This window comes from Lagopus muta, chromosome 3 (assembly GCF_023343835.1).
Source record: "Lagopus muta isolate bLagMut1 chromosome 3, bLagMut1 primary, whole genome shotgun sequence".
NCBI lineage: Eukaryota > Metazoa > Chordata > Aves > Galliformes > Phasianidae > Lagopus > Lagopus muta.
The window spans coordinates 81,026,929-81,050,817 of NC_064435.1; the positions used below are offsets into that span (position 1 = coordinate 81,026,929).

Below are 23,889 nucleotides of genomic sequence, written 5' to 3' on the forward strand. Positions count from 1 at the left end.
AATCAGCACATCTGGAAGTTCTCTGTATAGCCTTCTTTTCCTGTTACTGCTTCAGATGGCTCTGCACTACATGGAGTGCCAGCATCAAGTGCACAGACCAGCTGCTCAAGAAGACACTTTTCTATGCCTCCTCAACCCTCCTGAGTGTATCTAACAGAGATGCCTGGCCAAACTTTTTAAGTTTTAACTCAAGGCCGAAATTGATTTTGATTCTTCAGTGAAATGTTCTCCCTCATCTTCCTTTTAGCTGATGCTCACATTTTCTTTATTTAAAAACAGATCAAGCAGCTTCCAAATTTAGACTTTTTGCTCAACTCATCTTCCAAAAATATTAATGTACCTTTTTTTTTTTTTTTTTAATTCATGTCTCCATCAAATCTGGAAAATAATTAGCAGTATCTCCTTTGTTGTGGCTGTCTAGGAGCTATATATACACATGCAGAATGGCAGAACTTCCCATGTCATTCTAGTACATCTCACTTCTGGCTCTACAAATCTGCACCCACACAAAGTCTATTCTTAATTAATATACAAGAGACAGATAAAGAAAAGGGGGAGACTTGGAAATAAGCACAGGAAAGCACCTTCATCCCCAAAATGCTCAAGTCCTTTTCCAAGCTGACCAACTTCAAGTACATCAACTACCATCCTGAATGCAAACTACTTCTAATCACGTCCTGGCGCTTTTTGTAATCATATCCCACTGTTGTAACACCTGAGCTTGTCATCCAGATTATGGCTAGACCTTGTTCACGAGGAGAAGGATTTTGCCTGAAGCACTACTAGTGACAAACAGAAAATAGATTACCAGCTTTGAAAATTCTGCACAACCTGGTTCTACAATCCAGGATTTCCACAACAGTATTAAGAATAACCAAACAAAAGAAGAAAGAAACCTCTTCATCGCTCACCTAACCTACAGCACTCATCTTCACTCAGAAATGCAGAGAGGATACATGCAAGTGATCGTGCCCTAGCAAAAGAAGACTCCCACCTCCTGTAAAACACTCAACAGTCAGACTGCTAATACTCAGTGAGACAGTTAAATAGAGTCTGAACTAAAGAAGGGAGACACCAGCTTTTGAAATTCTGATGGAGACAGATTCAAGCATAAAAGTACTCAATAACTGAAAACAGAGCTGATACAGGAAGGGAACACAAGAGGATGACATCTCAAAAACTTGAGTTATAAGTGTTCACAAGACAAACAGGGAGGAGAAAAACCCATGAGAAAGCCTTGGGAAATTACAAGGTAACAGGAGCAAAAGGCTTCCAGTTCACATCGCTTGTTCACAAGATTTACAGCATTCTTTATCAACTGGCCCTGCTGTACCCTATTGTTAATACACACTATGCCCTATTGTATTTCAGCTGCCAAAAAACGAGTACAACCATGATGAATACCTGGCATTGCCCTTGTGCTGATACATCTTCTGGCTGTGCTACACTAATTGAAATCCTCTATCTTTTCCCTAAGATTACCTGTCTTTTAGCTTGGTACAGCCTGCAGCGTGTTGTGCACAGTTTACATTTTTGCATGCTCTTCTTTTAGTATCCCAATGAATAATTTAGTCCAGTTGATGATAAATCCTTTTGTGCACTTCGGGCATCCTCCCCTCAAGACTATCAATGCAGTCCCGAAGTACTGAACTGATGGCACTTAAGCAGGTGTATCGACTGCTCCTCTGCCTGTATTTGGCCCTTTTTGTAAGAAGTATAGTTCAGAACACAGGTCTACAAGCACAGGAGAGATTTTACCAAAATCCACACAGCAAGAACAGAGGGGTACTCCAAGGGTGCTTCCTTGTTGTTGTTTCTTTAAAAGAAAAAAAGGTGGGAGACACTTGGTATAAACACCTCTTCTTCCTCCAGCTCTGAGGAAAACACAGATGTCTCCCTCTATCGCACCACGGAGCATCTCATCAGCACTGACCCTGTCCTCTCTGAAATTCCAATAATCCCTTTCTTGCATTGTTCATAGGCAGGACCGGGAGAAAGCTCTGCACCTTGGCTGTGCTAAAGTCATTCACGCACAGCATGTGTATTCCCTGCAACACAGAAACTGTGCCATGTTTCCAAATAGCATCACAGGTTGTTTACAGAGACAAGCCAACTAAAGATATTTTTACCCTCATCTCCCAAGACTGATTTATAATTAGTACAGCCTTTGAACAAGATACACTTGCAGCATAGCATCAACAGGCTCACTCTAAAGAGGGCTCCATGCAGTGCCCGTGGCCTTACCAGGACAGCTTTTCTTAATGACTTTTGGTATAAACGAGGCCACTCTAACGCAGACATGGGAGGGCTGCTGGACACAGTGCAGACTGGGAGTTGTGAGTGAAGGAAAGCACCTTGCGGGTGGAACTCCCCCAGGAAGTATTCCTTCTCCAAGCGGATGATGCTCCCTGCAACCTCTGTGTGACTGATCTGTCGAAAGTTTCTTCCCTTCTACAGTTATCTTGAGATTTGCTCTGCTGCTGTGTGGACACACAGCAGCTGCTCTGAAGAAGCACCTATATTGCAGCAACCACTGGCATGCTTTGCACTGGCTGGCACCACAGCATCCCTTTCATTTGCCTGAAGCCTCTCTACAGCTCTGTGCTTTACTCACGGGAGTGTGGACCATACAGCTCAGGTCTGAAGTGCTCCGAAGTGCCTGGAGCCTCCAATATAGATTACTGTTGCAGTGTTTCTCACAACACACAAATACCACAACTCCATCTGCAACAAAGGCTTCCTTGTGCAGCACAGACTGAGAGGGGATCACAGGGGCATGTAGCAAGGGAGTAGGAAAGTAGAGAAACTGAACCAGAAGAGGGAGAGCAACAGGAAATCTGAATCCAGCTGCCTCCTTCGCCTCCCCCTCTCCTCATTATAGTGAAATACAAGGTGACTCGAACTTTGCACCATTCCACTCATTTTGTGTTTACGAAAAGGAGAAGAGAGCAAGGGAACCCCCCTGGGGTCCCACTGTCCCTCAAATACTGGGCTGCTGCTCCTGTGGTGGCCTCCAGGCACCCAGCACTTGAAGGGCAGCAGCTAGAGGGCAAAGGAAGCCAAAGTCAGATAACACTCCAGGTCTCATTCCTCAGACAAGGCAATTACAAACCCTCCATTTGCCCAGCTCCATCAATTGCTAGGTCAGGTAGTTTCACCCAGCAATTTGCCTGCCCAAATAAAACCACACAGAAGTCAGCACCAAAGTAAAAACAGGGAGTGAAGTCCATAAATTGCAGTGACATCCACCCTGAACTCTTATCTTCTTAAAAAAGAAGGTCTGGGGGTTTAAATGCAAGCAGAAATATTTATGACAATCTAAGCAACCCTCCTAAACATAATTAGCAGTCTTGTTTTGTTTTGAGGTCACAAAGACTCCTTTTTCTATTCTGCCAGTTTTCACTATTAAAAAAAAAGGCACTAGAAACCTCATAGATGAAGCCCACACTAAATTAACTTGGCTTCCTGTCTTCCTTTGGCTCAAATAAGCAAAGCCATTACCTCAGGAGAAACAACACTCATTACCTGCACCAATGAGACTTCAGGACATTTCAACACAAATGGAAAGCCCAATCAAAACAGCTGCTGCAGTGAGCTAAGACACAAACACCATTCACTGGGATCTGCTTCGTTAGATGTGCTCGTGCTCTCCTGACAAAATGCTGTCCCCCTTCCACAAGTTTCTTTGAAGTTTCTCAGCCTGCTGAGGCTCTTCCTCCTATCACAGTTTTACCCTTCCACTGGGAAAAAGCTCCTTTTGCTCCCTTCTGCTGGAAGTTAACCAAAAAGTAACAACATCACTTCCTACAGCAGGTTCTGCTTTTATAACACACCAGTCATCTTTGCAGCATTTCTCACGTTTTCAAGGGAGGCAAAACATTAGGTGGATATATGCAAGCAACAGCACTTTCTAGTTCCCATACACTGAGCAGCAAATGATTCTGGGCTATAAATTAAAGGCTTCCAAGTCCCGAATTGGCCTTCAGTGCCTAAAAACTAATAGTTGCTTTGCTTTGCCTTAGCCATCCTGACTGCAGCTACTTCAGCAAAGAGAAATAATCCCATGGAAAACGCTGGCCTGTTTCCAAGGTAAATAAATAGCGATAAACTGAGAACAGCTGAAATCATAATTACAGACAACAGTCAGTTTGGTGCTGCATATGGAGTAGCCAGCGAGAATGGATAAACCAATCCTCTCAAAAGTAGAAGAAAACAAGAGGCAACTTATGACCTCTAGAACAGAGTGGCTACAGGTCAGCGGTGTAAGGAAAAAAGCATGCAACTCAGAACATATTTCTTGTGAATGTGTGCGTGTCAGAGCCCTGCACACAGATCTGGCTCCTGGTGAGAAGTGTGGTCTAATGCTGGCACTAAACTGCGCTCCTCCGTTCCAGGAAGGAAGAATACTCAAGTATGTGCAATCCAACTCACAGTTTTTCATATCAACAACACAAACTGCAGGACAGCAGGAAATTGTTTTGTTTTTGTACAGCCATCCCTTAAAATAAGTTACTTTTTGAAAACAAAATCGGTAATTAGTTTGTTTCTAAAGTAAAATGCACACAGCTTTACAACAAACAGGCAGTGTTTCTGATGACTCAAAGCATCGCTGCTATAGCAGCATTCCAAACTAAACGGTAGACCTCAGCAATCCTAGAAATGTGCGTGCTCCAACGTCTGAAATGAAGAGCTGTGCATTTCTGTGATCACAGTGGGAAGTGCATACTTTGCTCTGACTGCGCCCCACTGCCTGTTGGATGTCCTGCTGAAAACTGACAAACAACTAAAATAGCACCAAACCGAAAAACAATACTGTTCTTTCTACCAGCCATCAATACTAACCAGTACTCATCATGCACACAGTTACTAACAGCACTGCAGGGAATCGAGGAGCACAGGCTTCATTTTAACCAATTTTCTCTGTTGCCCAGCACACAGCTGTGACTCTCCTACCTGAAAAAAAGCAGCAGAAGTTGCTTAGCTCAGAGAACACTCCTAGAAAACCCAAGGGGATCTCAGGAAGAAAACGGGTACTGGCACAGGGAGCAAGTACTGAGTCCTCCTGCTTTACACCACTCATGCTGAAGCAGAGGTGTTCCATCCCTTGAATCATTTTGGTGGCCCTCCTCTGGACAGGCTCCAAGAGGTCCACATCTCCCCTGTACTGAGGATTCCACACCTGAACACAGCACTCCAGATGAGGTCTCAGAGCTCAGAGGAGAGGGGCAGGAGCACCTCCCTCAACCTGCTGGCCATGCTTCCCTTGATGCAGCCCAGGATACAGTTGGCTTTCTGGGCTGCGAGGGCACACTTGCCATCCACCAGTACATTTTGGCAAGGGTGTGCTCTATTCTTTCATCCCCCAGCTTGTACTGATAGCAGGGGTTGCCACAACCTAGGTGGAGACCCTGAATTTTATTTGTTGGATCTTGTCAGGTTCTGCTGGGCTCATTGCTTGAGCCTGTCTAGGTCTCTCTGGATGGCATTCTGTCCCTTGGATATGTGAACCACACCGTGTAGCTTGATGTCATCTGCAAACTTGCTGAGAGTGCACTTGATCCCACTGATGAAGATAATAAAGAGCATCGGTCCCAGCACTGACATCTGAGAGATACCACTTGTCACTGACATAGATTGGTAAGTGCTCCAACAGACCTGTACTTTCATTTGTAGTTTTACTTCAGTTTCCACCCCTCCAGGTAGCATCACAGCCATTCATTTTCATTAACTCTCCTTTGAAATGATGAAGTGAATTAGAAAACATAAGTAATAGGCACCCTGTGCACAGCAGTAGCAGCTTCCTCCCTCCCTTCACCTTCTCTCCTTGCACTCCCTGTCTATTTGCTTCACTCACCAACAAACCAACAGAGAGATTGTGAAGATTAAGAACTCTTAAATACCTGTATTTTTTCTTTAAACTAATCAAGATGACAAATACTGGGAGATTACAGATAAGATTTGTTGGATTAGAGCAGACACTCCTTAGCACCACTGCCTTTTACAAGTCAGGTTAGTCTCCAATAAATCCCGAATTCAGATATTCAGAATACAAACAGGCATTTGTGCTCTCAGATCGTCTGGTTCTGAGAGGAAAAGCAGAACGCATTTGTTTGAATGAGAAATAGTTGCTATTAACTGACTGGAATTAGGTTTCACTTCAGCGCATTTGATCCAACTGAATTCCAAACCATCCGTTCATAAACACGAGATGCAAGGAGGCACAAATAAAGTCTTCCAGGCTTTGCTGCATGTCGCTGAGATGAGCATCTCCAGCAACTCCAGTACTTAGTTAAATCCAAAAGTTGGTACACACGCTGAAACCTCAGCAGTTTCTCAACAGATTAATTTACTGTACCGTCTCTTGAGGGGAGAAGTTTTAAGCCTCTGAAATGTATATTGAAGTACACAGCTAGCTTTAAACAGATGACAAACAATTGCTAAGTTGGCTGTCCTCCAGTTAATCAGCCTGCTTTGACGACTCAGATTCATCTGCAAACTGCTGTTGAAAACCAATTGCTTGTTCAATGGGGCAGAAAGATGAAATCACTTTCAATATGCACATCTAAAATGTCCCTCTTACATAAAAGGGCTGCCTGAGAGAGTAGTGGACACTCTTCCTTCTGGTTCCGCCACTTCCGCTCGCAATCTGCTCTCCCTACAAGTGCAGAATTATACATTTACATGTTCTTTATGGTGTACAGCATCATCGACACTGAGAACTCGTCCCTGGCCTTCAAGGAGATGACAGCCTTACATCCAAGTGAGATCAGTTCACACTGACTCATCAGGTGTTTCATTAAGAAGCTGTGCCAGCAAAGAAACCAAACCCAGGAAGTAATGAGAATGCCAGCTGCTCTGCTACCAGCACCCACAGTGCCCTACAGTGTGGTGGCGATGAGTGGAGGAACAGATCACGCTGCTGTGTCTAGAGAATCCAGCTGAAGCTTAAAATATACATAAGCCATTAAGTGCCACCACCAGGAAATCACAATCAGTAGTGAGGCAGACAGGCATGGCATTATATAACTTTGCTCAGGTGAAGAGCATTTCCATTGGATCAAAAGAGGATGCAATGCCATCAGCAAATCCATCGAGACACATAAACGCGTGACTTGCTCCTTCTCCCTGTCCCACGGGGAGTCACAGTGGCTCAACATTCCCTAAAATACTTAGAAAAAATGGGGAAGGAGAGCCTAGAAGAGAGAGGAAAGAGTGGCAGCAAAGTTCAGGGCAGTGCAGGTAGGGAGAATGGCACAGGATCACACACATACAAAAAAGCACTCTCCTCCCGCGTTACACAGAGCGTGAGCACTGCCAATAGAGGCAAGCACACCAGCAGTAAGGAGCCAGTTTTGTCTGCCTGTAGATCCAGCACCTGATCTGAGACCGTTTTACCATCAGATGTAACTAAATTCACAATTTGTATCGGCCAACCTTTCATTATGCATCTAAAGACATTATCTTTAGAGGATAATGTACATAGAAAGGTTAAATGATTCCACGCTACACATAAAAAAATACGAAAGAAACAAAATAAAAATCATTAAGAGCGGTACTTGGGAATATATTCACTCAGAATGGAGTTCCAACAGAGCCCAGGACAGGAGGAGCGGGGCAGCCTCTCAGCTCTTGCCCTCGCTGCACTATTTAAAGGCTTTCCAGGAGCTTCCTAAAAAAGGCTCTGACTTCACGCCCAAAGGCTTTGGACTGTTGCCGTAATCCTCATTTAAATGAATGGAAGAAGGAATACTTGCTTGGTTATCAGGTACAAACACACGCTGACACTGATGTCTGCAGAGTTTGGGAAACAACTGTCTCTCCTGCCTCACACCCATGCAACACACAAGGTATCTCTGAGAACATCTTGGGCCATTCTGCACTGCGCTCAGTCAGCATCTTCTGTCTCAGTCTCAGTTCATTGCTAAGAACTTCACAAAGAGGAACAGAAAAGAGGAGATTATGCCTACAGTAGATTATATGCTGTGTGTGTGGGATGGGGAGTCTCTATCCCATGACAAATTTGATTTTGACATCCATTTTCACCTAAGTCTGTCCTTGTTGCCTATGAATTCCCACGATACAACAGAGTAGATTAGCAAGGAAGAAGGCTGCAGTAAAAATATACGACCCAGGAGTCTGGGCATGAGGAATGGAATAAATATCACATTTATGAGCATCGCATTACTTTCAGAGACCGCAGAAATTAAATTTGACCCAGAACAAGACATTTACGATTTCCACAGCATAGAGAGATGCTACGGAAATGAAGCATCTTCTGCAGAATGTTAATCTCAAGGCAATACAGCTTTCAAAAGTAGAAATGTGCATATGTTTTTAGGCAACCTTCTCCTCCTGTAAGTCATCTGCCATGACTTCCATTTAGTGCTTTATCAGGCACCTTTTACCTGTTTTCCTCCATTTACTCATACACCCATGTTTGCTGGGTCTGCTGCTAAAATTTCAGAACTCCAAATGGAGGAGGGAAAGCAAAAAAAGGACTCTTATCAAAAACAGTGAGCTGAGAGAGTTTCACCCCCTTCCCACATGAGAACTGCAAGCTTAGCTAGAGGCTATATGCGCATACCACCCCTCATTTAACTTCCTTTACTGAGGTCCAAAGGCTGTTGCCATTCCTTCTCATAACACAATGTTGTGATTTCCTTCCTTTTGGTTTCACTCCATCTGAAGTGTATTCTCCAGTACATGAGAACCTCATCTGCTTTCAGCTCATTCTCAGTGCACACAGACAATAGATGTGTGAGAAGGAAAGGCTGTGATCCCTCAGCTGCACCAACTCCACTGCTGATGCAATCTCACTGCAAGCACAAGGCAGATCTCTTAAAACACAAAGGGTAATAGCTCAAGACATGCCTCTGAATTTCCTTAATCCCTTTCATCTTGCACATCTGATTTCAAGCACAAAACTGGCTAAACAGGAGGAGCTCCTCCATGTGAGTTCATCCTCAGGAGCCAGCATGCAGCTGAGGAGTGAAAATGCAGCTCTTCTGCAAGGCGACCACAGCAATGGGAAAGCTGTACCTGTGATCACTGAGCAACAGCATTTGCTAGGATCACACAGCACAGTTCTTACGCTTTCCTTAAGGATCACCAGGAAGAAACAGTAACATTCCATGTAATACATTTTACACCAAATGACTGACTTAAAATTGTCTGACATTTTATAGCAGCAGTACTGCTTCACACCAGCTATGCCCTGTACAAGCATAACTGCATTGCAGCAGAAAAAAATGGAGATATTCTGGTTTGGCATTTAACCTTGTTACAGTAACACCTTAAATGTAAGTCAAAATTCTACTATTTGAAGTTAGAATTATGCATAATGTTTTGCAGACCAATATTCTTGATTCAGAATCACCAGGACAATTATATTTTTCTATAAATCTTAGCGAATTTCTCTTAATATGTTGTGCGTTGCAGCATACCTTTCTCACTGGTCTTTTCCAAAGAAAAAGTACTACTCCCTTCCAGTGCTGAGAAACAAAGCCTTCCTTTTTGGTACTACTATTTATAGCAAAAAAATATGGGCGATATTTGAAGCCTAAACGCACAACTCCAGAAACTTCCCTTTGTATTACTCAGTTTTACTTTAAAGTAGAGATGCACACTGTAGTCAGATATTGCCAGACAACAACCTAAGAAGCAATCAAAAATTTATTAAGAAACATGGGGGGGAAAAAAACTACACCAAAACCTATAAAAATCCCAAAGACTTTGGGGAAGACCAAGGTCATATGAGCTGTGTTCAGCACAAAGTGAACCTTTCAGCATCTTTATACTAGATGCAAGCAATATCATTTCTGCCCCTCAGTCTTAACTTTTTATTCCCCTCTAAAGCCAAAAATAAAACCTGGTCTTCTCTTTAAAACACTTAATTTACTGAAAGAACAGCAACAAAACGACCTTTCATGAGGCTTTCCAGAATTGCAATATCAGATTGATGGTCTGCATTTCTGCTCCCGAAGGCTTGGGGTTGCCAAGTCCACAATCAAGTTGTTTTACTCTGAATCACACATTATTTGTTGTCATCAGCAGACTGGAGGCTTCTATTTATTCACTAATTTAGATGTTGCTAAGAAAAGCCAGCCAGAAAATTGGAAGTCTCATAGGCAAGACCTGATCATATTTGGTTCTCCAACTGAGTTTTAGAAGTTTTAAACAAATACAAACCCAGTTTCCTCACACCAAGAGCTGAAGTAAATAAAGTTAAACAAAGCCATACAGATCACTATAAATCATTTTTAAGAGTCTTTCTCTCTGCTGCCAGTTCATCCACTCATCTCCAATGCACGTTAATGCCCAGAAGACACGAAAGGACTTCCATCTGCTACTATTGCAAACAGTCAGCTATCCTGGGAGGAAATGTCAACCTGTCCAAGAACGCACGTTTAGCTAACACATTAAACCTGCTGTAGCTGCCAAGCTGCAATTAAACACAGTATAATCTCTGAAAAGCCTGTAAGAAAGATGTCCTAAATTCCGTGTTCAAGAATGACCCACACAGAATAAAGCTTCACAGTGACTTGTAACAGACTAATCTGTTTTTAACAGGAGAGTTTCCAGACTTCACATTGCTGCAACAAGCATTCAAGAATGAAACTGCACCTAGAGCAAGGCACCACAGCAAGCTAAATTTGTATCTCCTTCCAACAGCAGGGAAAAAGCTTCAGTCTATTTCAGCAGTGTAATTTTGATAGTTTAGATACTTCCAGGGATCAGAGCATGGAGGAGATCTGTATCTTCTCTATAAAAAGCCCACCAACTATACTGTGTGGGCCAGTAGGATCTCTCTCAGAGATTTCCACTTCTGCATCCAGAACCATGGTGCCAGCTGGGTGGTTGCAGCCGAGTGGCACCAGGCAGGGACGCACACCTGGGTTGAAATAAGGATGGAAACCACATAAATAGATGCTTTCTCATCACAACATCTCATGCCAAGATGTCCGAGCAGGAAAAGGCATTAATACGTCCCATGCAAGTGCTGCCAGTCACTCAAAGCACCAGAAGGGCAACACTGCCTGGATCTGCACAGACTAGCATGACACACAGCCTGCTTCTCTTGGCTGCATTTTTGTTTCTGAAATAGCTAGGATACAAAATCTTTCATTGCTGCTGGATAGGAGCGGATATCTTCTTTCAGAAAAGTTATCTGTCACATTCCCTCTTACTGGGAAAAAGAGAGAAGACACAGCTGTTGCATGCACTATGTACTCTATTTTCCTTACTCTTCCTCTTTGGGTCATGCACAGGCTATTCTTGTTCTCTGCCTTGCCATGCATTACTGTCTCCAGAGCTGTTTGAAGCACCTATCCTCAGCCAAGGAAGGAGACTAAAATGTCAGGACAAATGTCAGCTGTACAGATACTTATTTTTTATTTTTAGTTTATTGAGATGTAACACTTGATCAAGAAGAGTGAAGTTTGTCTCCTTAAAAAGTTGAATCCATCAGATTAAAAGCTTACAAGGTGCAGACTGAACTTCACATATTCTCTCCTAGATGTATCACAGCCGCTAAGAATGAAGTAAGCAAGAACAGGACAGGATGGTCCATAACACTAAAAGACTGACATGGGTAGAGACGAGGGTTGTATAATCAAAGTTTCTCCTGTCCAAATTCCAAAACGTTCAAGTGCAGTAATTGGTTTTCTCTACTCCACAGACACATGAGAAGCCATTTTTCCAATCAGTGACTAACAATGACAGCTTTATTTCTTTAACTTTCAAAGCAGAGTTATTTTTAATGGCTTTATAAACCAGAGGCTCTTTAATTAATTTTCTTCAAACCTCCTAGAAATAGATCTGTTTTTGTCTTGAAAAACGAGTCTATCAAAAGTTTGAGATTAAACCCCCTTTTCAAGCCAGAGCTAGAAAGGAAACCAAAATGGGATTTTATTAGAAATGCTGGTTTTAATTGCAACATAAGCTACTTCTACCATCATACAGTTTTTAAGTCGCTCTTAAATCCATTTGTTTGCTACAATTAAAAAAACCCACAAAGCCCAAAAACCATTTCTTCTTAAATTGCTTTTCATGTCTAACATTATTGATTCTGCTTCCTGTGTGTTTTTGGTGATTCTTTTGCTTCTAACCTCCCTTATGAAGTCGCAAACCACCTTCTACATACCCAGGATGCAGCTATACTGCCAGCACAGCACCAAGATCTAGGCGAAAACATCACTATGGCTGGAAGAGGGCCTTGCAGAGGAGCTGAGAGCAGCACTGTACTCCCCACCACACAGAAAACTTGACAGATTCATTAATCTGTTTATTTTAAACAATGATTCCTGGTCCACAAGCCTAAATATGTGTTGAAATGAATGCTTCACAGAGAAAACACCCTCCTAATTTCTCCACACCATTAGTCTGAATGATTGGATAACAGCTGGCATGAAAAGCAACTTACCAAAGCCTCAGCACTGGGTACTTATTTCCAACAGATCACAGAATGGCCAGGGTTGGAAGGGACCTCAAGGATCATGAATCTCCAACCCCCCTGCCACATGCAGGGCCACCAACCTCCACGTTAACTGCAGCACTCTGGCAGAGTCTGCCCTCCTTCACAACACCAAATGCCCCCTCATCCACAGCTAAGCAGCAGTGCTTTGAGGCCATCTCTGCCAGCAATCTCCCTCCTCAGAGGGCACACAGAAGAATGAATGAAATACATGCCCACTGTTATGTCAATGATGTGAGGTAAGCCACTGGTGGAGATGTATCTGCACTGCAGTGTCTGACTATACTGGAGATGACTGAACTTTACCACACAAACTGAGAGTATGCCTCTACAGAAGGCAATCTCTGCCACAGACAGGACTGAAAGGTAAAAAAGAGAAACCACAAGAATGGTTTATCTGATCTGAATTCCTGTGAACACAAGCTGGACTGAGATACTGGGCATCCAGGAGCCAGGGAAACCACAGACTCATTAAGGTTGGAAGAGACCACTAAGATCATCAAGCCCAGCCATCAACCCATCACCACCAGGCACACTAATCCATGTCCTTCAGTCCCACACATCTGCATGCTTCTTGACCACCTCCAGGGACAGTGACTCTACCACCTCCCTGGCCTGTTCCAATGCATTACCACTTTATAAGATTTTTTTTTTCGTAATCCAACCTGAATCACAGAGGTGCAGGAATGCACATCCCGAACAGATGAAGCTAACAGTGAGCCACACTCCCATTCACACTTCAGCACAGAAACCCTTCATCAGGAAATAGCCATACTTCCAAAACCAAGCTGTCATCTTCAAACGCCCCTTTTCTCCAGTGGACTGCCTGTTTTAGATTGCCAAACTAAGTCTAAACTCTGTATGATCAGCAGCTCAAAGATTCAGTCCTGAACACACTGGGTGCTTAGACAGAGCGTTAAGCTCAGGCTGTAGAACTGAAGGTGTGCTTGCAGAGATGTGTGCGTTACTCAGTAGAATCCAGTGAACTGATTTCTTGTCTCACAATTCATAAAGGCAGGAATTAAAACTGAAGTGAATTTTTTATTACGCTGACAAAATAACATGCATTTTTGGAAATACTGCAGTGAGCACTGCCTGCAAATTTCAGCTTTGAGTGAAATTTAATTAATTTGAACTAGTACAAAAAAATTCCACGGGGTCATGGTATTTGTAGGTGAGAAAATAAGAGTCATATCCATGTGACTGGGGATGGAAATTTGGCTAGTCTTGTTAAATTACGGTTCCTCTTGAAAAGCACATAAATATTTATGTGAATTTGTGTGCTGACATTTGTTGCTGGACTTTAGGTCGTACAGATAACTGCTACATCCACCTTCCACATACACACTTTTTTCCTCTATGCACATCCTGTTGCCACTTGGATTTTTCTGACAAGTCTGTAAGAAAAAGTAGGAAAGGGAAGTGAAACACTGCTCATTAGGTGATTTATGAACCTATGATTTCCTCCTTCTGCAGCAGAAGGTAACAGCAAGATGTGCATTCATCCATGCCTCACTGGAAGAAACATCTGGGAAAAGCTCAAGCCTGTGTACCAACTGCCTTCCAGGCAGCTCCTGAGCTCTCCTGCCCATCTCAGTTCCAGCACTTGCACTACAAGCTTAAAGGTTCTGTGGGGTGCAGGGGGACAGATCTCAGCCAGAGGAAGGGGACAGCTAAAACTCAGTGAGCCATCAGACTTAGCAGAATAGGCACATGCATGCCTTCAACAAAGGAAGCTTTCTGTAGCAGATTCAGTCTCCTGAAAGAAAAAAGAATAAATAAATAAAAAATCATGACTGACAGAATTTTCACATCCTTGTCTCTGATCCACTTGCATTTCTCAGAGAAGAAACACACTTCTCAGATCATGGAAGTACAGACTGGTGATAGGCTGATGGTTGGACTTTATGATCTTAGAGGTCTTTCCCAGCCTTAGCAATTCCACGATTAATCACAAAGCTGTGATGATGTCAGACATACAGCAGCACTAAGGGTCTGCTCATCCATCCAGCACAGCTCTAAGTCTGCTCACCGTTACTCAACTTAAAGAAATAATAAAAATCCCTAGAAATGTCATTATAGTTATGATCAGTTACAAGAAACTGCAGAAGAAGAAACACAGCAGAAGGTACGATTTCTCATAGTAACCTCCCGAGGAGCTCTAGAGAGAATACTGTTCCCCTTAGGCATATTTTAAGAATAGATACACATTTATTTCAAATTGGCTGCCCCAAACAATACAGCATTCCCAAAATTTGGGAAAAAGTGTTCACAGTGCCCCAAGGGCATTCACAGAGGTTAAAACAAATGAGCCAGACAGTACTCCATGGGCAGGTTCCACATCTCTAGAAAAGTTAACACCACTCTGAACAGCAAAAAAGGGAAAGAATCACCGAGGAGAAGAAGGCCAGTAGACTCTTATTAGGAGTCACAGCTTAATTCTACCAAATAGGTCCAAATCATTTAGCAATCAATGGCCTCTTTAGAGGGATTTCTGTGTGGTAGAGCCCTCCATGATCACCCCTCCCAGACCCGAGTTGGATGACTCAGAACAGGAGAGGGCTGATTACGTGAGCAGAAGGCTGGTTATGTAAACAGAAGGTAGGTGGCTTAACAACCTTGCTCTTGTCACCAAGTGTCAGCCAAGAGAACTGCGTGTTACTGCAGAACTGAAGCACATGTCAATGCACTGGAACACAGCCGGATGTTTTCCACTTCCCCTGATTTGAAGAAGGCACACTACAGTGTTTTTAATTTTGCTGGTTCAGATGGAACAGAATAGGCTCGGAGCCTGTGGCCTGCAGCACCTCACCTGCCTTGCCTAACCAAGACCATGTTCACTGCTGAAGAGTCAGGGGGGGAAAATGGAGAATAAAAATTGAGCAATTATTGCTTACACCACTCCAGCTCCAGTGGAGTTGGGGGCTGCGTGTCTGGAGGTGCTTCACAGCCCAACATCCTGAGTCCACATGCTCCTTAGCTTATTCTTCAACATTAGCAAGCTTTCCAAAATGCTGCTCCAGCTTTCCAAGATACGCATTAAAAAACCCAAAAAGGCAGCTTAAGAAATCACACTGAGCCTCTCTCAGGTCAGTGCCTTGTAATTTTCACAAGTAACAGGTTAGGCTGACCTAACTACAAATGAGAAAGATGCATCACAGCTGGGTGTCTTAACCAGTCTGGAAACCTTTGCCAGCATTCTCCAGCCTTTCCAAACAGGCTATTATTTTTCACTGTGTTTCTACCTTTTTCCACCTACCAATGAAAAGGAGAAAACAATGTGCCTACTCATCCCACTACTACACATTAGAGGTGCATTCCTGCTTCCTCACTTCAACCTGCAGAGATGTCTCCCTTTCAGCACAGCTATTTTCAGAGCCTATTTACTGTTCCATTCAAGCCTAGGCTTTCTAATTTCACAGCCTAATCTGCAGTTCAGCCACCCATGAAACAACCAAACAGCTTGCAAACCCACACCGCAGCTCCTGCTGCCTGATCTCAGGTGTGATCACCAGTGCTGCTACGGGAGCTGCAGAAAAATACTTTCCGCCCCCACCTCCTTCTTAAATGTAATTAACACCATCATCCCAGCTTCTGCTCTGGGTAATGACAGCTTCTGCACCCCCAGGCCCAGAAAACACCTAAAGGCAGGTGAGAAGAGACTGCCAGGCACATCTTGCTGGCAGCAGGATCTTTGCCCTGCCCTTGGAGGAACGGGGACAGCTTCCCCACACAACTACTGATGCCAGCACAGCCTTGGCAGTGGCATGGGTGCAAACCTCCTGCTTGCAGCCCTGCCAGCTCCTGCATCAGCACATGCGGGTTGTGAAACCCACAGCCCTAGGGAAGTGCAGTATGAGGCCATAGCAATATCCCCGCCAGGCTAGAGGGACCCAGCAGCACACCCTTCATGCTCTCCAGAGTCATGTTTGCTGCCGACTCCTGTGGTTTCCACATCTGCTGAGCATACTTTGTCCCACAGGGCTGGAAGCCAGAGAGTAGAGCTATCTGTGGGGAGAGGCACACCTTCACCAGCTGTAAAGCCTGCAGGCACCAACTGAGACAGCATTCAGACACACCCGCCACTGCTCAGGGTTGTTCCCCTTTGCCCCCCTTTCAAGGCCAATTCCTCCTAGGACCAGACACAGCTCTTTCCATCCCAATGGGTCAATCCAAAGCTCCCCACCTTCAGCCAGGCAGCAGGCTTCGACACCCCACACCCAGCTGATGAGAGATGCCCACCCTGCTGTCTCTGCACTCTCCTACTCAGCCAACACAGCCACTGAACCAGCAACCCAAGTTCTGTGCATCAGGCTGTAGTGACAGCACACTGGGCAGAAGAGGTGGGAAGCATCATGAAATAAAAGCCTCTCAAAATCTGCCTGTTTCATAGAATTGTAGTTTATTCAGGTGAGAAGAACCATCTCCCTCTTATTCTCCCAAACAAGGTGACGAATGCAGCACTGAGAAGAAAAATCCGAGGTTCATTCCTCCTCTGCTTGCCCCATTCACAGCAAGTGCCAGTACCTGTGCACAGACCATCTCTTCCTGAAGGTTCACCAGAAGTCTCATCTGAAATCTTTCCCAGCAAAAGTTTAATAAATAAATAAAAAAACCCTAAAACAACTGCATGACAACTTTTCGTCTTAGCTAAAGAAACAGATTTGTTAAGTCCTGAGCAGCAAGATGCTGTGCAGAATCACAGAATTATTCAGGTTGGAAAATATGTTTAAAGTCATCAAGTCCAACCATCACACAACACTACCAGGTTTACCACTAAACCATATTCATAAGCACCACATCCACATATCTCTTAAATCCTCCAAGGATGCAGACTCCATCACCTATTCCAATATCTAAACACACTTTCCAGGAAGAAATTCTTCCCAATACCCAATCTAAACCTCTGCTGGTGAACACGAGGCCATTTCCACACACTCTGTCACATTTGTCACCTAAGAAAACAGGCCAAACAGGATCTTGCTGCAGCCTCCTTTCCCATGTGCACAGCCTACAAGCAGCCAACTCACAGCACTGCTGAAGCCAGCCTGCAGTGGCACAGAAGGCAAGGCCTTGTCCCAGGGCTTGCTCAGCACACTGGCAGGGACCCACAGGAAAACCACATCAGGCTGTTGAGCAGAGCATGGTGTGAATGGTGAAGGCAACTCAAGTTCAGCAGCAACATGTTCTAAGGCAGCACTTTGGTGCTATTCCCACTCCTAGAGCATCAGGATGGTTACTTATAATTGTCCTGAGGTGGGCCATAAATCCAAGCATAGCCAGCGAGCTCGACACAGTGTAAAGAGGATCTCTGTGGCAGACTAATTACCACTGCAGGCTGTACAACCCTGTAGAGTTTTCTTCTGCACAGCAGCATCAGAAACTTCAGCTGGTGACTCTGTGGCTGAATAAACTTTCTACTTTCTATTGTTCTGCTCAGGGCAACCAAGTGAGAATTCTGGGGCCCAAAGCTTCGGTGGAAGAAACCAAAACCAGTAACAGAGAAAAGAGGCTATGAAATAGAAGAGGACTCCACAGAAGGTTGCAATCCCTATGCAGACACACGCCCACTTGCAATGGGCAAACTTACGTAAGCAGTTACAAGCAAACTCTTCAGTTATGGTGGAGGGTGGGCCTGAAATCAAATTCAAGCCCTTGATCTGAATCAAACAGAGCATGGACTAACCCTGCCCTTCCATTGTTTTTGAATGGGACCTTGTCTGGCAAACTACTCCAACAACACAGACTCTCTCAGGTTCATAATGGAATTTTTATATATATATATCCCAACAAAAATTTTCAGTTGCAATGACTCTCGTAACAAATTATAAAAAGCCCAACTACAAAGCAACCAAGAAAAAACATACATACTTCAATGAACAGTGAAAAATCCAAACTACTTCTAATTTCAGCTGAATATCCTACTGTCCTTGATCTTTCTTCACAGCCAAGATCATGAAGAGCATTTGGAGTCAACCACAGCAGGACAGTAGAGATTAGGTTTGATGCTAGTTATGCTTCAGCAACAACTTTGTCTACATTGGTTTCTTCCATTCTAGCAAGTTCTCTAGGGTCACCAAGTAAAAGGGTTAATGAAGTTTCACTGTTATTATATACAGTGCTGGGGGGGGTATACAAAAGAAGATTTCATGTCTTCAATAATAGTTTTATTTATTGAGGAAGAATTCTTGCTAGGAATTACAGAATCACAGAATTGTAGGGGCTGGAAGGGACCATCTGGTCCAACCTCACTGTCAAAGTGGGATTAAATCACTGAAGGCAAGAGAAGCAAAGTAAAAAAAGTGAAACTCTCTTGGGTACTGTACTGTCTACTACGAAGAGGTGCAAAAGAATAAACGGTTGTGTATTCTAGTCAGGTTCTTTTCCCCATGGCACAGTCTCAAAACGCAAAAACAAATACTGTAGAGCTTAATACTCCACACAGAGTGAGGATGCTGCAGTATCTATAACCCATAAGGATTTAACATCTATGGTAGGAAGTGAATAAAATTTTATGAAGATTTGTACAGCAAGTCCCAGGATATATTTAGGCAATACTTTTCCAGAGCCATAATAAAAGGGGGGAAATGATGTATTTTTCCTCAGGTGGCGTACTACCCATTTATCACAAACAGCAAAGGAAGCACAAGCACACAGAGCTCCCTGGAGTGCATCCCAGTGACACATTCAGAGCTGGCAGCACCACACGTGCACCCTCTGAAGGCACAGCCTCTGGAGAGGGCTTCCATATGTTCTGACAACAAGTTTACCAGGCATCTCCCCTAGACATTATGAGTACACAGATATTTCTCATAGGCTTTCCTTCAAGATTCTCTCAGATTTTATCCCCCTTGAAATAATACTCAAAAACACAAGAACAAGATCTACAAAGAATCAAGAAGCCTTGATAAGAAGACATCAGGCTCCTCATCTCACATATTTCTGCTGTATTTCACAATCCAAGGCAGGGACAAAAAACCTCTTAGCTGCAAGTAGCAGGGCAATTTTTGGAATAGTTCCAGACAGGAAAAATGTAGAACTTAGCATTGCTTTGTACCAATCTAAAGAGATAGTTCCAAAACCCTACTTTGTTATTAAAACGCAGGCTGAAGCTTTTTTTGAAGGCTATGATTCAGAATTGTTTGCTTGTAGGAAAGCAGGATGCCCCACAACAGCTACATACTCCGTAAACATACATTTGGATGGGCTGTAAAGGTATACTCACGCAGTGCGTACAGGGAGAGGACTATTCCAGCCAGGCAAAACCCCTCAAAAAACCTGAGTGTGCTGAACATTGTCACATTCACTGAGAGTGCCACAGACAGTCCAAATATCAAAATGAATATGACAGAGAAGAGCAGTATGGGCCGTCGACCAACCCTAAAAATAAGAAAGGAAGTAGAGAGAAATAGTGTTAAAAACCAGTAATACTCCAGCATTACAAAGAGCACAAATCATGCAATGCCTTTTAAATATTCCCACTTGTTTATAATGCTTGTTCCATCTTCCCCACCCTCCTGCTTACTAAAAACCACTTGATTCTTCAGTCAGCTTTGCATTGACAGATGAACTTCAGGTGGGATTAAGCAGGGTCACCATGTGATTTGTTACCTCTTGACTAAAACACAGTTGACCAATTGCACATCACCAACAGTGAACAAGGAAGCTACTAGGAGCTACAACAGAACCATAAACAAATGTCTTGGAGATCAAAAACAGCTTCTCAGAGCTTTCAATAGCAGATGAGATGGTTTTATATTATATATGTTACATGATAGCATTTATTATTTCCCTACAGCCACAGAGCTTATTGCAAAGGTCTCTTCTTCCCAACAGACATGCTCTCTAGCCTCCTCTGCAAGAGAAGCACGCTCAAAAGATCACTTTTCATAGCTTCATTATTAAGGACAAGCCTAAGCAACAGGGACTGGATGTAAGAAAAGGGCTTGTGCTGCTTCCCTTATCCTCAGGCAGCTGATAGTAATGCCTGCAGAAAAACGGTGAGCTCCACTCTTTCATTCACGTCACATCCCCACAGTGGCTGAAAAGACCCACAAAACCAGCTGAGGAGGGAGAAAAGGAGGAAGACACCACTCCAAAGCAGACACTGGCAACTGAGGTGTAAGCATTTGCAGCCCTTCCTGGCAGAGATGATTTTCAGCTGCAGGTGCCAATGAGGAACTATGCTGCTACCAAACACAGGGCACCTGCTGCAGAAGTCAGCTCCTATGCAAAGCCTCATATTCCTTTCATATGTCTCACATGCTCACTGTTCATAACTCCCCTTCCACCCCTCCCCCCTCCTGTGCAAGGCTGGTAATATGAAGCACCAAAGCACGCTGCTATTTTTAAGCAAAAATTGGATCGTTATGTGGAGATTTCCAAAATTTTTCAACTTGTCAACTCCCACAAGTTTTCCAGTGGAACTGAGGATTTCTTTCAGTCAGCTCCATATGCCATTTCCACAAAGAATATATGAACTTGCTTTTCGTAGGCAGCTTTCGCAGACCCATTCAAAGCAGACTGTCAGCTGCAAGCCAGCTATCTGGCTGAATGTCAGCGCAATAAAGAGCATATAAACATCACTACCTAATCCAGTTTCACATACTGAAGTGTTTCGAGTCAATTATTTGATTGTTACCAGCAGCTGTAAAGCGTATTTCATACATGCAGTCACAACTAAAACATTGGATTTTCCTTGAAAATGGAACAAGATCAATGAAATAGAGGACAAAGGGATGGAAAGGAGGTACTGTATTTGATGCCTTTGGAAACTAGAAAAGCAAACCAGTAATTGTATTATCACTTACACTTTTTCAAAGTACACCAGAGATGATGATATTAGACAGGTTTTTGGGTTTTAATTTTTTTATTCCCAACTGCAGCATCAACTGCAAGGTACTTCGCCACGACTTAACTCGTTGGCAACAAACATTCCATGTTTATAAAACATTGGTCATCCTGTGTGGAGCCAGGAGTTGGGACTCGAGGATCTGTATGGGTCCCTTCCAACTCAACATATTCTACCCTATGAAAGCAGCAAGTACCAGGGAGCAGGCTGGACACTACAAGGTCAGAGCAGACGGTTCTTCATCAGGGTGCAAACGTAGCTAGTGAGAGATGAGCCTCAGGGTGAGCTTTTTTCCCCCTCAGTGATATGCAATGTGCTGGGAGCATGGTAGACACGGTGGCAGTTGCTGATGCCTGTGCTTTACATTTTGTGTTTATGGGGCACACAGCACTTGGGCAGGGAGGGAAAGTACCTCATACCAAGCCTTGAATACGAAAACCACGAACTCTGTGTTATTAGTGATGTGCACAGAATTTCACAGCCTGGTTTTCGTAACAGTCAAGCTGCAATTCATACTAATTAGTATTTGTGGAAGCGTTTTATAGATGAAAGGCATTAGGCAAGCCCTCGGAATTAGGAGTTTAATTCTCATCACAAGCCTGACCTGCTATTTCCTGATGCTGATTAAAAAAGGCTCCATGCTTCACAGACACCAGTTCCCTTCCTCTCCTCCCCTATCCTCTTTATTTGAGGTTACCCATCATTAGGGCTTGGAATTTCTCCTACCATTATACAAATTATGCAAATGAATGTTTGCTGCTAACAAAGAATCGGGAAATCCTCCTGGGCTTCTGAAAGCCCCGTGCCCCTTAGTACTGCTTCCCAGAGACAAAGCTAGCATTTCTCCTCATCCCACAATTCATTACATTCCTCAAAAAGTAAAAATAAAAATCAGAACTGCAGGGCAGCTATCAGCCACATCGCTGGTGATCCAGCAGCGTTTTGACAGGATGCTGTCTTAAAAGTATATAAAGCCTTTTATGTGTAGACAGAGTTATTTGACTAACACTGCATAGAAATGCTTGTGAGAGATTAAACCATACACAACCTCCCTTGTAAAACAGCCCTGGGATGCTATCTGCTGCCATCCACACTACTTCAGAGAGAGATTTCCATGCCACAACAGTCTCAGCCTGCATCGCATATTATTATCTATATCAGATGTTAAATTCTGCCTACACAGGTAAATAACTAGGAATACAAGCAACCACAGGCTTCTGATCAACCTGCAAGCTACGCAGAGTGATATGCAGATGCGTCAGATACTTCCAGTATCACCAGAGGTGCAGGGCAAAAGACAAATGTTTTGAGGACAGGACCTGTCCTTCCCATGCTCTTACGCACGAGCCTTGCCACCCTTGAGAAGACTGGTCCTTCAGCCAATCTGATTATTCTTCCTGTGCCATTCTTTGCAGGCTCTCTAAGTTTTGGGATTTGAGTTGACACAAAGGCTCCAAGGAGTACCAGGGCAGGGCAGGAAGAGGCACAGGCTTTCTGTCTCGATGCCACACAGCCACCAAGGGTGCCTGCTCCAGAGGGACCCTTCCGCAGAAACCTCTACAGCTCCTGTTCTGAGTCGAGAGTGCCAGCAGCACCCTGCCCAAACAGGCAGCTTACTCAGCCTTTGGACACTGCTCGTTTTTACACGGCCTAACAAGTTTGCAGATCTTCCTCCTATGGATTTATCACACGCAGCTACTGAAGCTTGCACACCACCTACTGTATGTTGATCACAGACCACTCAGTCCACTTAGCAAATTGTCATAATGCATACTATGCTTTTGCCACGTGCAGCTTCAAAAACCTTTCAAAAAGGAAAAGCTCTTATGGGCTTAAAACAAACAAAACAAAAAAAAACACCAAAAAATCCAAAACAAAATACACACTCCACAACCAAACAGCAATAAATCAACCAATCTAAACCCAACACCCAAAGCCTCCTCTGATTACCTAAACTAGATAGTGATATACAGGTGAAATGAGGATGTTGAAAGATTATAGCACTTCTGTATATCAACCTGGCATATCTTGCCTGCTCTTGTTTGGATTGACTTAAAAAATTCTCACAAGTACAATCCCCTTTGTATGTCTTTCCACACAACCCCCAATCTCAGAAGAAATTCAAACAGTGATTGAATAACAAAGCAAATACTGTTTAGCTGCTCTTTCAGTAGCACCACTGCCCTACCAAATGAAAAAGGACTATCTCAGTGCAGGACTACCTTGGTGCACCAGTTACATTAGATGGCAATGGAGATGGGGGGAGAGGAGGACGACAGGGATCAGCTCTGGTGGCAGCCAGAGCAATGCAATGCTTGCAAAAGGACAAAGGGTGCACTCTTCCCCCAGTTACCAAATTACCCTTTTCTCCATAGCATTACATCTGTCAAACTGTTTGTCCTTAAACTCTCATAATGTCACTGTAGGGAAAACACAGAAAAAGAACGTGGTAGAGCAAACTACACACTAAGGAAAGAAATGGATGGCAGAACTGGGCACTCCTCTCTCAGAGAGCTATTAAATCTGCTTACTGCACCTCTCCCTTGCAGCCAGTGCTTTAGTTGCT

General features: G+C 43.6%; 1 protein-coding gene across 2 annotated transcripts in view; it reads right to left on the minus strand.

Moving 5' to 3' along the window:
* Window positions 1-23,889, minus strand: part of SLC22A23 (solute carrier family 22 member 23) — a 94,080-nt gene that overhangs the window by 54,821 nt on the left and 15,370 nt on the right. For both annotated transcript variants that reach the window (XM_048938470.1, XM_048938469.1), the window contains exon 3: window positions 19,698-19,852. In XM_048938470.1, coding sequence (XP_048794427.1) covers window positions 19,698-19,852 — 155 coding nt within the window. The remainder of the gene's footprint in view (window positions 1-19,697; window positions 19,853-23,889) is intronic.